At 39.2% G+C, this 17,967-nt stretch overlaps 1 protein-coding gene across 1 annotated transcript; it reads left to right on the forward strand.

The window, feature by feature from the left end:
- The first annotated feature begins 1,194 nt into the window (after positions 1-1,194).
- Positions 1,195-14,578, forward strand: LOC141765219 (mitoferrin-2-like). The gene is made up of 4 exons (XM_074631291.1): positions 1,195-1,698; positions 9,307-9,535; positions 9,711-9,767; positions 10,498-14,578. Exons 1-4 carry the CDS (start codon positions 1,372-1,374, stop codon positions 11,088-11,090), a joined length of 1,206 nt encoding a protein of 401 aa, XP_074487392.1. The 5' UTR covers positions 1,195-1,371; the 3' UTR covers positions 11,091-14,578.
- The last annotated feature ends 3,389 nt before the right edge of the window (positions 14,579-17,967 follow it).

Genomic DNA, 17,967 nt, shown 5'->3' on the forward strand with positions numbered 1-17,967 from the left:
AAGTTCGGAATTTGTTTGTATGGAAGTTCTTACTGTTTATTAGGTATAATAACTGTATGGCTTAATTCCCACCTCTCTCTGAGTATAGTAACAGTCCAGATACGCCCCCTGCTGGCTGTTCTTCAAAAACCCTGTCCCACCCAAAACAAAACAAAAATTCACTACAAAATAATGAATAGATTTTACCCCTCCAGTGAATTTTTAAGGTTAAGATTTGGCTTTGAGAGCAAGGAGTGCATTTTCTTTAAAGGAGATATTGAAACCACAGAGCATCTCTTTGTTTCATGCTCCCATACCCAGTTGTTCTGGAAACATTTCATGGAATGGTTAAGAAGCAAATCCACAGCAATGCTTGCTATTGATAATAATAGTATTATTTTTGGTGTTTTATTTGAAGACAAAAAAATGGACCTAATGATTAATGTTTGAGTCATTTTAGCCAAATTCCTTATTCATAAGGCAAAATTCTTAAATATATAAGAATATATAATGAAACTCAACTCTATATTAAGTCCCTGAAATTAATGAAATCCAAATATGCCAAAGATCTCTTTATATTACTAGAAAATCATCCGACCACAACTATTGTGTTATTTGCTCATCTTTGAGAACAATAACTTTGTTATTGTAATGATTTTACTGGTTTATTGTACTGGTTGTAAATTCATTCATCTGTGGGACGTCCTGTTCACGGTCCTTTTTTTTCAACAAATTTATTTCTTATTATTATATGTATTTTTTTATTTTTTTATTTCAAAATTACAGTATACATAATAACAGCAGAAAACATTAAAAACATTCACATACAAAAGAAGCATAGCGACAACATAAACAAAGAGCTGTGACAAACATAAAATGAGAACAGAAATGAAACAAAACCAACATAAAATAATAGAAAAAAAAACACACACAATAAAAATAAATAAATAAATAAATAAGTAGATAATAATAAAAAAGAGCAGTTCCTGTTCACGGTCCTGTTTAAATCACTTCCTGTACAGACATGTGACGTCACATGTGACCTCCTGCTGTTACAAAATGGTCAACGCCCACTGACGCTGAGTCTCCGCCCACTTTATTCGCCCGCCTCATTACGAGACAGAATTGACCAATCAGAGGGAACTGTCAGTGATTGACAGTCAGCTTGTCCAATCAGCTTCAGCTTCCAGCGTGACTCAATTGTCAAACCCACCGAGGTCCGTCCCGGTTCCCGGACTGTCTCCAGCTGCCGCGCAGCAATAGCGACCCGCCAATCCTGTCAAGCTGCCGGCCGGGACACCCAGTGAACTGCCGGGAGGACTGCACCAGCAGCCGGGTCTCAGGAGTCGTCCATCTGGTCACACTCTACGGACTAACCTCTGTCTCAGCTGGATGGAAGCGGACGGGTTCGTTTCCATGGAGACAGCGGTAGTGGACAGCCGGGTATCAGGCGCTGCAGCCGGAGCAGAGCTCCGCTGGCTGGGCGGCAGGATGCTGGACACCTCGGGGGGGTTCACCGGCTCTCTCTCAGCGGAACAGGACTTCTCCTCTCCGGTGAAGCACCGAGCAGCTCCGGACAGCTTGACCTCCTCCTCCTTGGAGCAGGAAGCGGACTATGAGGGTCTGCCTCAGGGAGCCGCTACCAGCACTCACATGCTGGCTGGATCTGTAGCGGGAATCATGGAGCACTGCCTCATGTACCCGGTCGACTGCGTCAAGGTAGTAACGCGCACACACACACACACACACACACACACACACACTGCTGTGTTGATGTCCCCGGGGACGCAGCCACCGGTGGGTTAACGTTGCTAACAGACTAACAGGCTAACAGGCTACATGCTAACAGGCTAAATGCTAACAGTGCTAACCATGCTAACAGGCTACATGCTAGCAGGCTAACAGGCTACATGCTAGCAGAGGTCAGTTAACTAACATATAACCCAAACAGGAAGTAATGCAACACAAGGTGGTCAAAGTGAATCTCATAACACAAGTGCGTGTGTTTACCTGCAGTTCAGCATTCATATATATAAATAAATAAATATATATATATATATATATATATATATATTTATATATTTATTTATTTGATATATATATCATATATATATATATATATATATATATATATATATTTTTATGTAACAACAAACTGACAGTTGAGTCTTCTCTCAGGTAGCTAGTAGGCTACATGTAGCATGCTATCTAGCATGCTACATGTAGCTAGTAGGCTACATGTAGCATGCTATCTAGCATGCTACATGTAGCTAGTAGCTATTAGCATGTTCCCATTATCGGACACATCCTTAACCGGCTGTTTGCTTTCTGCTATCAGGTGGAATGATACATCTGACTTGAATCTTTTCACAGTTCTAATTCAGTTGGATGTATAGCCACCTGTCACTTCAGTCTGAGAGGGACATTGTTATTGCTGTTAATCCCAAACTAAACACTAGTCGATGTACTTTTTAGTCAAATGATGCTACTTGATAGAATAGAATAGAATAGAATAGAAAGCTTTATTGTCATCGTATTAAATACAACGAGATTCCCAGTTGCCACTTCTGGTCAGTGCTTTAAAACAAATACTTGACAAGACTAAACGAGGCAGATAAAACATACAACAGGTAAAACACACACACAGTTATAAAGCAAATAAAACAGGTAGAGTAGATGTGATAAATAAATATAAACAGAAGTGTTACACTAGAGGTATAAAATATAAAATAGATGTAATGTAAACAGAGGTAATTGCACTTATAAAATAGGAGGTAGGGTAGATATAAGAAATACAATGTAAACAAAGGTTGTTGCACTTGAGGTGTATATTTCATCAAGGATATATTGCACAGACAAATGTCTTTAACATTCAGTGTATTAATATTGCACAGATTTATTGTTTGATGGGAATCATAGGCTGAAATAACAAGGATTTAGCAAAAATTAGCATAGGTTATTTAATCAAAGATGAATACTACATGTATATCGGAAAGCTGTCAGAGGAGGTCATGTAGAAAGTCCATCGTGAAGAGATAGAGGTAGTAAATGATTAACACAGGTGGGTCATCAGTCACAGGTCGAGAGGATTGATGGATGAACTCTTGGAAATAACGCACACCTTGGTTTGGCCACAGTTGTCCTACCAATCAGTCATCTTTGAGTGTGTGTATTTACTGTAAACTAATATAGATTACATAACTGGATAGTTTTATGATTACTCAACCATATCAGTCCACGTTAATGTAATAAAATAACCATATCGACAGTGGAGTGGACACAGATTCAGTATTAATCCTGTTAATTTTAATGTGCCTGCATTCAGACTAGTAGTAAACCTGTTTTACTACCTAACTGCAATTTCCGTGTTACATAATATGACAGATGTGCATGTGGGGTCCCTCTCAAACACATCTCTGAAATTTGACCCCAACCTCTCTGTGCTCTGTGTTACTCTCGCTGTGTTCGAGTTACACATTACTTACTATTTCCAACCAAGAGTATGTAGCATGCTTACACTGGAAAAGAGACTTTTACATTCAAAGATGTTGTTATGCATACTAAATTCACTTTATTTAGCGCGTGGTTTGAAGGACACCATTGTCCCACAATGCAGTGCGCAACAGAAATAAATCGAGGCGCTATATACAAGTGGAAGAAATTAAAACCAATTGTTAGATGGTGGTGAGAACAGGAAAACAAAACAAAAATATTGTTGAAAAAGATTTGCTTATGTGTATTGGTTTATGTTTATTTCCTGTTGTACAAACCGGAAAAGAACATCAATTATCTGTACACTATTTGTGTAAACATTATACTATGAATATAAGCATAAGACTCTGCAGTATTAGTTTTTAGTTTGCAATTGCAACACAGATTCTCTGTCAAATGAGGAACATTTATTGTGTCTGAACATGAGCCAAACTACCGCTAACTCACTCGACTCACTCATTCCTTGGAAAGTTAACTCACATCAGACCTTCATGCTGATTCAGCTACTTGATTCCAAAACATATCTCAACACCAAAGTCTTTTCTGAAAAGCAGTTGGACTGACACTGTAACCCCCTTTTCATCATAGACATCAAGACCATATGCGAGTTAGTCTTACTGTCTACAACTGGTTATTCTTTATGTTCGGACATACGTGCTCTTTATCCAGACTGTTCTTCATCTTCTGATACAACACAAGGAGCTCAACAGCAAACCGTTTGTGGTACCAGTGGTTTCCCTGAGCTACAATCAATAAAACAAGCTCTTGTTCACTACAAATTCCTGGATGATTAGTTCCTCCAATTCATAGCAAAACCACCTCGAACCTGCTTACTCCTTGAGTAAGAGCAGTTTCCATTGCAAACTGTTGCATCAGTCACATCATGCACAGCAGATTGTGGTGTTCTCAGATGTCTGAAAGTATTATATCGACTCACATGACAGAATTATAGTTATTTCTAATTCTCATTCACAATGTGTGAGCTACATGACCCTATAATACTGTTTTGAATAACAGCAGTGTGAGTAAAAATAGATATGTATTGAATTTATGTTACTTGTCATGTCACGATAGACATATTGTCATTTTAAATGCTCACATGGTGATTATGACTTCTCAAAATGCACCAGTATAAATGTGAATTGTTATTGTGGATTTTCAAGAATGTTAAAACAGCTTGCCAAACACCAAATGCTGACATGAGTTCCTCATTTATAGAAAGCACTGGACAAAAAATTAAGCACGATTAAACCTAAAATTCAAGTGAAGTACACGTCCTCCTGGCAGGATCTCAGGTTGTGAAATCTCTGTACAACAAAAACCTGCATGGTTTAGTTTTGTTGTTTGTCTTGTAAATTAGTACATACACTCACCGGCCACTTTATTAGGTACACAGTGTACCTAATAAAGTGGCCGGTGCTAGTACCGGGTGGTCTTCATCTGCTTCAAGGTTGGACGTGTTGTGCGTTCAGAGATGGTATTCTGCATACCTTGGTTGTAACGAGTGGTTATTGGAGTTACTGTTGCCTTTCTATCATCTCCAACCACTCTGCCCATTCTCCTCTGACCTCTGACATCAACAAGGCATTTCCGTCCACACAACTGCCGCTCACTGGATATGTCCTCTTGTTGGGACCATTCTCTGTAAACCCTAGAGATGGTTGTGCGTGAAAATCCCAGTAGATCAGCAGTTTAATACTCAGACCAGCCCGTCTGGCACCAACAACCATGCCACGTTCAAAGTCACTTAAATCCCCTTTCTTCCCCATTCTGATGCTCGGTTTGAACTTCAGCAAGTCGTCTTCACCACGTCTAGATGACGTAATGCATTGAGTTGCTGCCATGTGATTGGATGATTAGCTATTTGTGTTAACAAGCAATTGAACAGGTGTGCCTAATAAAGTGGAAGTAAGATATGTGATCCTAACGTAAGAGAAGAGGTGAAAGATCTTTTTTTCCTTGACTTTTTTTCTGTTACTCTTTCAGTCCAGACTGTCGCTGCCTGTTTCAGCCACACAGTAGGAGGAAGTGCATTACAAATGTTTGACGGTGAAAATCTTTTCGCGTAAGGAAGCCAGTTTATTTTAATTACAGTAATGCTTTGTGGGCAACTTCCTCCATCCCAAGATTTCTCTGTCGTCACAATCTTAGTTCCTTGTTGCTGCCCAGCAGGTTGGCCAACATCTTTATCTAGTAGTTGATTCCCTCCACTAATTTCAGATTCTGTTTCCTCGTTGCTCGGAGGAGGTTTTCAAAGTAACTTAAAACCAAGGGCTAAGCAATGCTGTTCTCTTCTGGTTGTAATTTTTAATCCTGTTTCACTTCTGACCAAACAGTGTCAACGTATACTGACAGCACCATGAGAACACTTCTCCATCACTACAGTGAGATCTTCAACCACTTATTGTTAACAAAAGGAGTTTCAGCTGGTGTTAAGTTAAGTTGGAGATCCGGGGTGTTATACTAGGGACTACAAACGACAACAACAAACGACATCTGTTGTGGTTTCCTCCGCGTTGAACGCCTTATACTCGTGTGTTACTTTCAGTAACTGCTCCACCTCGTCGTCGGTTCAAGCAAAGAAATCTCTGGTCTTACTTTTCACCATTGCTGTTCTTCTTTTGTAGTATTTTCTGCAACTGAACAACCAACCGCGTACCGCTTACTGTTTACACCGGCACGCACATGCACAGTGTACCTGAATGGTCATGTGATATGTGTTTTCAGGCGTGGTACTATGAACGGAGATTAATTTTGAAACGTCCCTAAAACACTCGTCTGGACGGAGATCGTTTTCATTTTAAAACAAATATGTATTAGTGTGGATGCAGCCTAACTCCAGATGTTTTTTCATTTTCTAACTTTATCATTTAATTTATTCATGCAGCTTCTACTGGAGCCACAAAATACTTTATATATGTAGCCTACTCCCCAAGACCTGTAAACATAGTTTGATGTGTAAAATCAGTGGAGTGGACTTTCTTTTCTGTTGGTCGTCAGGAGAAATTGAGAGTTAAGTGCCTTGCCGAGGCAAGGGTATCCATAAATCCCCTTTTTTCCATTTGAGTCAAACATCCACACTGTCTAAATAACTTCTTCCAGGGTAGTGTTGCCTGGCAAAAACAATAAAAACCAAACAACAAGATGTCCTTTTTAATAGTGTAGACAAACACCCATGTTTCTATCAATGAGCTGTGGTGCACCATTTACTAAATACTAATCTGCCAAACATTACTAGACAGAACAAAAATATGATTTCATCAGAAGTAGAAAATAGAAAATACAGACTTATTGGTTTTAAACTTGATTGGTTTCCCTGCTAACAACAACACAGAACTTGAGGACATTGACGTGACGATGACGTCTGTAAAGACACATAAATGTCAGAGATTTATTTCCTTGTAGAAATGTCTGTTGCTTCCTGTAACAGTCTGGTTAACAGTAAGGAAAGCACAACATAATGTGGCTGTATTATAAAACACAAACTGTATTTTGAGATTTCTTGTCTCACTATGTGGATGTTTTTTTCTCAGACTGCACAAAAATAAAGAGCACCATGTTGTCTGGTAACTAAAGGAAAACCTTCCCAGTGAGACGCGCTTGTGGCATAAAGATAAAAATAAAACATTCGTACTGTCCTTGTAATGCCAGGCACCCAAGGAATGAAATCTGTTATTTCACTTAGTAGATTTGCTCTACCAACTTGACTGCAGAGGCATGGATGGATGGATGGATGGATGGTAGATGTTACCAGTATTATCTCCTTTGTCATCCTATCAAATCAAGGATCTTTTGTGACTAAGCTGCTGTAGGTCCGAGCCAGCTGTAGCTGCCAGGTTGAACATTAGTCCCTCAGAAATCCTTGTTTTAGTCCCAGAGGTTTGTGTCTGTTGTCCTAAAGGTTGAAATATTAATACACCACAAGATTACAATGCATAGTACATTTTTAAAGCACAAAAATCACTACAGCTACCAAAGATGAAGATAAATCTTCTTCAGATCTTGTAGTTAAAGTGTTAAATACATATATTTTGCATGGCCTCCTTCTCTTCCCCTAAGCAATTAGTAATTGATAATAGCATATGTCACATGAGTGAGTCAATGACTCCATAGCTGCTGTTTGCATGACTGAGGTCGTCAGGAGTTGACAAATGCAGCTTTAAAATAGCACCAGTTGTCTTGTTTGCCTGCAAGCTTTAACTGCTGTACTTCCCCAGATTCGTAATACACGTCAAGCTACGATGTGAAAAAAGTGACATGAACACAAAGCTTTCTACATTGTCTTTTGTTCACTGACACCTGATTCTGTTTTTGGTAGAACTTATCAGACTCTTTCTCAGTCTTGGATTAAGCAATTGCACTGCTTTGTGCTCCAAAAACAAACAAAAAAAGACAAAAAACAGCCCCACCAGACTTGAATACACTGCTCACATCGTGGATGACTGGGCACATTCCTTGTGAGTTTCCATTTCCCAGAAGCAGAGAGCGGGAATGTCCATGTAAGCCTGTAGGAGGCAGCCGTGCTCCCTCCTCTCCTGTAAATATGTACCCATGAGGGGAGGGTGGAGGACGGGGAAAGTCACTTATTGCATGTTATGAAAAGTTTGAAGATTGCACCATCTTGCTCGGGAGCTTTGGAATTTATTTTCTTTATTGTGCCGGTATTCAGTGGCTTTATTCACACATGCACAGATTCACTGACGTTCCTGAGCAAACAGTGCTGCTTATCTGAGCAATGCAAGTGGTGGGCTGAGTGTTTTATTTAGTACTACTTCCTGGCTGCGTGCACCGCTCTGTGGTTTGTGGTTGCCGACTTTGACTGCAGTCGTTTCTTTTCAACACTTTAAATGAACATGAGGGGAAGTTGGTGTGATTTCTAGTCGACAGACTTTCAGAGAGACTTTCAGAAACACAATCTAGTGTGTGTGGTGAAACTGCTGCCTGTGTTGGTCATCCAAGCTGGTTTTGTCTTCAGTTTTTTTGCACTTTGCTCATACATGATCAATCATCTGGGGCCGGTATTTCAAAAATGACCTCACAGGATTATAGCGGTCGGATTGGATTAAATTCTGATCTGAAAACTGGGTATTTCAAAGCAGATCCAAAGATTTCTGATCCTGAAGATTTGGATCCAGATTTGGTTATCCAATTCTTCCTTTAATCTGGACAAAATGCTGCATTTGGGTGTTTCAAAATTTGAGGCAGAAATCTGGATCAAATTGATCCCAAAATTCAGGATCATTTGGATCCCACCACAGAGCTGGATCTGACGTAGTCTAGGTTTCACTTCTCCCAAATGTTGTTACCCAAGATGTTCTTGACACTTATGACATCAGTTGAATGTGCCTTTCAAATGTGGAAGTGTTTTAGTTCTAACAGAATAAAGTAATTGAATAAATATAAAGCACTGCAAAATACAGTTAGGCCACACTAAGAAAAACTAATGTTAAAACAAGTGTAACAAATTACAGAAACACATAACTGATAAGGGCTTCCACTGAGGATCAGCAGAAATCTTTATTAAAACAATAAATTGCTTATATATTAAGATAAGTACAATTCAACGGGTGTTTCTAATCACACAAAAAAAGAGGAGACGGCGTTGTTCAAGTATTATCAGGACAGTTGACATCCTGAACTTTGAACGACTGATGTTTGAAATGCAAATTGTTCTGTTCTCATTGTAAATCTTTGTAAGAACATCAGATATTTATCTCAAAAGAATTCTCTAGTTCTGTAAAGCTAGGAATTATGACTCAGCAGATTCTTTATGAAAAACAATTAGACTTAATATCTGATTTATTAACGTGTGTGCGTCTGTTCCTCTCTCACCAGACCCGCATGCAGAGCCTGCACCCCGAGCCAGGAGCGCGCTACAGGAATGTGATGGACGCCCTGCGGCAGATTGTGCGGACGGAGGGCGTGTGGCGGCCGATCAGAGGTGTGAATGTACTGGCGGTGGGGGCGGGGCCCGCCCACGCTCTCTACTTTGCGTGCTACGAGAAGATCAAGTTCTCGCTCAGTGACGCCATTCACCCTGGAGCCAACAGCCACTTTGCAAATGGTACGATGCCTACCGGCAGACACACACAGAATGAAACGTTTCAGTCATGGTCAAATTTACCGTTACGTACTCACTTTTCTAAAATAACATTTAACAACTCCTTTTAAGGCGCTTGCTTGGAGGTTGTTGTGGTTGAGGCTTTAACTTCCTCTTCTCTGTTTCCTCTGTTCTGCAGGAGCGGCGGGCTGCATGGCCACAGTGCTGCACGACGCCGTCATGAACCCAGCCGAAGGTAAAACCCCCCCCCCGTCTTTACTTATGTCAGCTCACCTGACCCACACAAACACACACGTGGTATATTCTGCACTGTGAAGACTTCCTGTTGGTCTATTTATAGAAGTTGTCCTTCAAAGACCCTCATAGGAAATCCCTCTGATGGTGTTATTCTACCATCAGGACACTTGGTGGAGCTCCAGACTCAGCCCTAAACCCAAATGCTCCTGCAGCAAATCAGTCTAATAGTCACATAGTTACTATGAAATATGTATTTATTTAATAGTTGATGTTTTTTTCTATGTATTAGTATATATCATCATTATGTTTATATTCAGAGTGAAAGATTTACAGACAAAAAAACATTCAACATAAATCTTCTCAGCTCTTATTTCATGATAAAGGTCATTTTTCTGATGAGATTTTTCTGATTCTACTTGTTTTTAAGTTAAAGTTGAGATGAATTGAAAAATGCCATTTAACCCTTTTAGAGCACATCCCTGGTCATATCATGTTTTCTAGGGATGCACAGGATTGGTGACAATTAGAGATATTTTTCAAAATCAGTTTGGTTACACTTCCTTTTTCCTTTTCTAGTGTTCCTGCCTTCCTCCCAGTTCCTCTTTTCAGTTCCCTGTTTGTTTGTGGAATGGTGTAAACTTTACACAAGTATATACTTTACACTGTAAAGTATATACTTGTTGTTTTCCCTCCTAATCTCCTCTCCTTCCCCTCTTTTCTCCCTTCAGTTGTGAAACAGCGAATGCAGATGTTCAACTCTCCGTACCGAGGCGTGCTTCACTGTATGGGGTCTTTGTTGAGGCACGACGGCCCGGCCGCTTTCTACCGCAGTTACACCACCCAGCTGACCATGAACGTGCCCTTCCAGGCGCTCCACTTCATGACCTACGAGTACCTCCAGGAGCTCCTCAACCCCCACAGACAGTACAACCCTTCCTCCCACGTCGTGTCGGGCGCGCTGGCCGGAGCCCTGGCCGCCGCTGCCACCACTCCCCTCGACGTCTGCAAGACCCTCCTCAACACGCAGGAGGCTCAGGCCATACATGTGATCCAGGCCGAGTCCGCGACGGCAGCCGGAGCCGTCGGAGCGGCCGCCGCGTCGGCCACCGGCAGCCGCTACATCTCCGGTCTTGGCGAGGCTTTTCGGACGGTTTACAGGATGGGTGGCGTGCCGGCCTTCTTCAAAGGCGTCCAAGCCCGGATCATCTACCAGATGCCCTCCACGGCCATCAGCTGGTCCGTCTACGAGTTCTTCAAATACATCATCACCAAGCGGCAGCATGAGAGACGGCTGCGTGGAGATCGGGACGGCGACAAATAAACACCCGGCTGTAGGATTAGGTATCAGATATCAACACAAAGGTTTAATGATCACGGTTATCCGTATTGATCACCATACATCTGAAGGTTTCAAGAGCTCCAGAATTTAAGATTCTTTGAGCAAAATGTAATTTAGTTTCCGGAGATGTATGAAGCACGTCCTGATCTGTTTCCTAGCAGGTGAGGACAGGTCATGAATATTTCATTACTAGATGAGGAGTTGACGAAATGTCCATCAGTACCCATCGGTAAGAAAAGGGCCTTGAATTGTCTGACAGGAAGTTCTCTAAACTCGCCCAACTATAACCTGACGCTTTAACTATTTTTCATTTTAGTGTTCAACTTGACAAACTGTCTGTGTTTTCTCTGTGAAAAAGCTTACTATTCATGGAGCCTGGTAACGCACAGTAACACAGTAAAAGCAAAGTTGAATTTGGCCTTTTGAACAAAGAATTGCTCACTTCCTCTCCTTCCTCTTGTTAGTGTTGAGACAGTTTAGTTTTGGCCGTGAAACTCAAGCACATTGGATTAAAGAAAACAATGACTCTGAGGTTAAAGAGCCGACTTTGAGCTTTGATTTGCTGGTGTTTACGTTCACTTCCAATGAAGTGTGTAGAAACTGTAGCATGTTTTATACATACCCCCCAAAAGGATGAAAAGGGCTAGAGATCCTACTTTAACCTCATAGTTACAATGCACTGTGTTTGAGTACAGAGACATCCCTATTCAAGTACTTAAAGCTGGGGAGGCCGTTTGTTTTTGGTGTTATTGGGCAAAAATTTCACAAGAACCTTTTCAGCATATTGTGAGTCAAGTGGTAACTCCTCCGGGAGGCAGGTTTCTGGAGAAGTAAAAAAAAAATGCCAGCATTTCAAAATCCAGCCGGCATCCTGCAGCTCTCCTGTCTGTCCTCAGCCCCTCCCACCAGACGAGCACGGGCACATGCACATGCACATGCACGCGCTTCATACAGTAACGAGTACTAGTCATTTCAAACATCATCCCGATTGTGATCCCGATGCCGTCACATAGCGGCAATTCCAGGAGAACTACCGTCCTGGTTTCTTTGCAAACTTGCGATGACACACTGTGATTGGAGGTTCTGACGATATCGGCGATGGACAGAAAGTGTTGCTAATTGTTCAGCCCATAACCGTAGCCGTCATGGCTGCTCCTTAACTAACTTAACTTAACTCTGTTCCATGCATAGATGAACCGCTATCTGACCTGATGTGTTTTATCAGAGACTCCTGGTCTGTTTATCAGTCAGGAAGAGAAAGAAGGATCAGACGTGTTGCTGGTGTGAGTTCATCCCAGCAGGAAACACTCAGACATCGTAGCTTCAGAGAGAGAGACGTCACTACCACACTTTACGGTGTGTCGTCTTTCTAAAGACGTATTTTCACAGTCTGATACTTCAACAGTTTAACAACAAACTGAGACTTTCTGGATTTGCAAAATGATCTTTTAAATGTACAAACATCAGAAGTGTGATTCATGGACCAATTCAAAAATATTCATCTCTCCGTTGACTACCGCTCATACTTTTTCTGAAATAAGGTCCACCGGAAGGGGCGGGACTTTGGCTCTCTATTAGAGAGATGGAGAGAAAATGATGCTTTCACCGGGCAACTACTGCTTTAGCTGCCGTAGCCGTGAGGCTAGCTCACAGCGCTAGCCGCAGCAGGCTATTAGCTAACTGTTTTCTCTCCATCTCTGAAACGCTTCGCCGATATTGTCCGACTCTTTTTGATAAGTCCATCTTCTTTTTTTCTTTTGGGGGGGTTGCTCTGCGGTGTAGAATAGCAACTTCTCCTGCAGGATATTCCGCCGTTGAATCAGGCTTTCACCGTCTGAAAGGTCGTGCACGCACATCTGTATTTGTAGAACAGCCAATAGGAACGCTCTCTCTCTGAAATGACCTGTGATTGGCCAAAGTCTTCCGTCGCTGGCTAGATGTTCTAAAGCTTGAAAAGAGATTAAAGAGGAGTTCTACATTTCTGAAAGTTTCTTGAAAGGTTATTATTGAATTTTTGTCCAATGATGCCAAAAATATCCTTTCTACCCCCCCGCTTTAAGACATGTTGCACTCCTGGAAAGTATTACTACCATATGACCTTCTGACCACAGGGGGGCGCTCAGCTCTACTGCTAAACAATGTAGAAACGGCTGGAGGGTACACCATCAGCAATATCAGATGAGTTAGAATACAGTAACTCAGAGGAAGGAAGGTTAGTTAGGATTTAAACTACTCAAGTATTCAACACTTGAGTGGATGTGATGTATATGTGTGTGTGTGTGTGTGTTACAGTGACTGGATGAGTGGAAGTGGACTGGATCAGTTTCATAGAGCTCAGCAGCGACTGACCAGATTTGATCTCATCACAGCCTCACTGAGCAAAATAACTCTTTTTTTTCCTGGTTAGCACCAGATCACAGATTTCTTTGAAGGACAACATGAAACTTTAACCGTTTCACGTTGTGGCTTCAGTATCTTTGCACCGGCTGCTTTCTAAACCACGCACATGTGAAGGATTGTCACTGGGTCTAGCCGTTAGAGTGGTGGTGGTGGTGGTCTCATGCTGGTACATTTAAAATTTTAAACATTTTGAGTCCTTGGTTAACAAAATATAAACTTGAAATGTTCCTGTTTCACTCAGCAACGTGTTTAGAAACGAAGGATTCTTGTTTTTATTTTAATACATACACAGTATGTAGAATTACGGACAGAACCAAACCAACATGAGTATTCACCTTTTATGTTTAGTTTCATTATTATTATTGTTAATACGCACAGCATCCGAGCACTTAACAGCAACTTCTTTGTCATTTTTAGGACAAAAAAGTAACGTTGACATTAAAACAAGTACACAGAATAAAGTATTACTTGTACACACGCCTTCAGTTAGACGCCACACATCCAACGCACACATCCTCGGATATAGAGGTGTAATATTGTGTTCTGAAGCCATAACAGAAAATGAAATTGTACATAATATATATTATATATAATAAATATGGACAAATATATAGATCTGCCCAAACTCTCTAACCAGCTATGTTTTGAAGCTAACCTGTATGTTGAATTATACAAATATCAAACTGCAAAGTTTTATCAAGACTGTGCTGTAAGAATTCAGGTGTTTGTAGAAAGTCTACAGAATCTTCACCTGGAAGGTAACAGCAAAGGAAAAGCTGGATTATTCTAAATTCGGACAAACCATACAAGTATGAAATGCATAAAGAGTATTTAAAACTGATTGTAGGAGTGTTGCTCGTGTGACGCCAAGTTTCAAGGTTGGGAAACCAAAGACAGAGCGATATAGAGAGAGAGGAAGTTGTGGTTTGTCGGATGACGACACTAATGTGAAATGCTTGAACGCTGTTTGAGAGCAACACCTGTATTTTGTGAATTGTAAATAAACTCGCTAAGGCAGCTCCTCGCAGAAGCAGGGTCTTCTCTTGGTGCTGGCTCTCGAAGCGCTGAGAGAAATCACTTTGGTCTACTTGTCTTACTTTTTCCTTCCTCCCTTCCTTCCTTCCTTCCTTCCTTCCTTCCTTATTTCCTTAATATTGAACTTTTTTTGTGGGATTTAAGGTGGATCCATTAGACAGTTTTTATTTTAACACTCAAGTCCAGATCCTCAGGGTTGGTTTCACTTTCAATTCTGAATAATTGGGTTGATGCATGTGGCTGCCCTTTTAGTTTCAACTGATTTTATTAAGTCATTAACTTCTAGATATTTATATTGTGTTTATTAATTTCTCTCCGCTAGAAGCTCGTTATAAATCAGGACACAATCCTTTACACTTGCCTGGTTCTAGTTAGAAATGACAATGGTTGCAAACTGAGTTGAGACATTTTGGAAAGTATTAAAAGCTGAAAACAAATTAGTTTATTTTGTCGAACATTACCCAACTCCGGATTTTAAAGTGTGACGATTTGCTGCTTTTCTTTTGTTAAAATAATTGGAATATTTTAAGTATTTTTTTTTTTTTTTACTGTTGCTCAGTCAACGTTGGTTTTGGGAATTTCTGATGAACATTTTTTTTTTTATTTTATTTATTTTATGGACTAATGAATTAATCAATACCTCTACTATACTTTTTCAATATCATACATATAATATAAACTAGGGGTAAACCAAAGATCGGATGTTTCTTCAAACTATTCCAACGATGTAATCCTTCAAATCACACTTCAGGATATTCTCTAACTAATGATTAAATATGGAGTCACAAAAAAACATTTATTTAAAATAGCGTGTGCAAAAGTAACGGCTTGTGCTGCTGCAGAAGTACTAAGGATATTATCGCCTTTTTCCTTCTCGTTATTATATCGGCCTTTTAAAAACCGGTCACCTCCAGTATAAACATGGTTCACTGTATAAAACACCCTTTCTTCTAATTAAAACAAAACGTCAATGTTCCAACTTGTTCAACGTTTTGTTGACACAATCGGCTGTTCAAAAACAAAACAGTCTAAAAAATTGGATTTAAATTAAAAAAAATATATACAAATCACGAGAAACACTCAACTCTCGGTACTTCACAGTTTTTGACAGACGGGTGCTTTGGATGAACTTGGGTCAGTATTAAAAGAGTGTTGAGGTCCAACCCACAGTCCTATTAATGAATATATACTGTAGGATCAGACACTCCTACAGATGTTGAGCCCACAACATCTGCAAGACGGCCAGTCCAACTTTAATGCAGCTGTCACAACCAACCAGCAGAGAGCGCTGATTCAGGGACGAGCCACACCGACACATCTGTTGGTTGCTTTGAACAGATCTCAGCATTAACTATTAACTCTAACTATTACCTATTAGATGGTAACTAATAGGAATATTGGTCAACTCTACAAAGATAAAACGTAATAATGATTTACAGAAGCTGATGCCATTGACAATATTAAGTTTCCCTCAAGGCAGAAGCCCACATGGTGACATGGGAGAAGGTTTTCTAAGTATAATTATTATTTGATAATATAAACCAACACCTTGATTAATCGATTGGCAAAAACTTGACAACAATTTTGATAATTGATAATTGATTAATAGTTTAAGGTATTGATCAAGCAAAAATGCAAATGTGAAGATTCCCTGTTTTATATAATTGTTAACTGAATATCTTGTGGACTGTTCAATAAAAAATAAAATAAAATAAAAATAGACAAATAATAATTATCATAATAATACTTCAGATCAATAAAAATAAACAAAATACAAAAGATCAGTGAGTGAAGGGCTGACTACAAAAAAGAATAGAAACAATGCAAGATATAATATTCATGGTAGAAAATGAATAGATAAAAATACAAATAAAAATAAATAAATAAAAACATATTTTGGTTGATGTGTACTGTGGATGTAGGTTTGTATACGTTTTAAATAAATCCAATAATACTACCACTAATAATAATAATAATAATAATAACAATAATAATAACATGCACAGTACTATTAATATTTTACGTAATAGTGAAAAATGACGAAACAGCAGAGAAAAAAATAGAATAAATATGTTAGCAGTACTAATGAAGCTGACAAAACAAAAAAATAAATGAAACCAACAGAAAGAAAATAATAATAATAAAGTAAAAAATAATATATATTATATAATTTTATCAATAGTAAATGGAAATGAAAACAGCAGAAATAACTATATATATAAATGTATACTGTTTATATAAAACAAAAACATAGGATCAATAAATACAATAATATGATATGATATGCTAATATATAATTAAACAGGGATTAAATCAACACGTATGTATGTCTTGTGGACTGTTCAGACAAAACGGGAACGTTTGAGACGTCATCTTGAGCTCTGAACAATTTAAATTTTCTTTTTTTATTTTATAGACCAAATTAATAATAAATTAATGGATGAAAATAATTTAATTTTTTAATTCAATAATTAAAGTAATCATTAGTTTTATGAAAAATAAAAAGATTTATGAACTCAGTTCTCAAGACTTCCCGACTAAATACAGGTTATACTCCACATTCAAAACCTCAAAAAGGAATTATTTTGTAATCACAAAGAATGTCTAGTTACTTTTCAGGGTTCAGGGTTAATGTGTTTTTTCTTTATCCAATCAGGCAAATGGGTGAAAATCTACTTGCTCAAAGTCAATTTTTACTTGCCGCTATACAAATTGTTTTATTTATTAGCTGTAACAATAAATTCAAGATTCAAGATTCCAGATGTTTATTGTCACGCCGGTTGTACAGGTACAAACGTGTGAAATACTTTTTGTTGGGAAGTGTGAAATACTTTTTGTTGGGAAGCTCCATTAAAATAATAAATTATATTACATTTACATTACAATTATAAAAGGAAATACTTTATACAAAGGCATATTAAGAACATATGTATTAAGAATATATACAGTATATACAGTATAAAATATATTTTTGTGTAAGAATGTGTCAAATGAAATATCGATTTAAAAGTCTGATGGCCTGGGGGAAAAAGCTGTTCCTCAGTCTGCTGGTGTGAGTCCTGGAGGTCCTGTAAATACCTAAGTTAATGGTCTGTTTAGTCGTTATATAAATGAATCTGGAGTTTTGCCCACATCCTCTGACGCCACCCAACTGAACTCCTGTTTCCAGGATAATTGAAATGCTCGCTTGCCCTTCAGCTCATAAGCTTGGTCTTGTGAGTGCCTGATCGGTACTGAGCACGTGCTTCTATTAACAGTGATGAGAAGGAAGCGAGAAGGCTCCCTCCTTATCTACTTTCATCATCAGCTCTGGAAAATACTATGTGTTTAATTCTTTTTTTACTACTTGCCCGATCGGGCTATCGAGTTGCTAGATTCACTCGCCCCAACGTGGTGTTTTACTTGCTCCGGGCAATCCTTAATA

This window comes from Sebastes fasciatus, chromosome 3, assembly GCF_043250625.1.
Source record: "Sebastes fasciatus isolate fSebFas1 chromosome 3, fSebFas1.pri, whole genome shotgun sequence".
NCBI lineage: Eukaryota > Metazoa > Chordata > Actinopteri > Perciformes > Sebastidae > Sebastes > Sebastes fasciatus.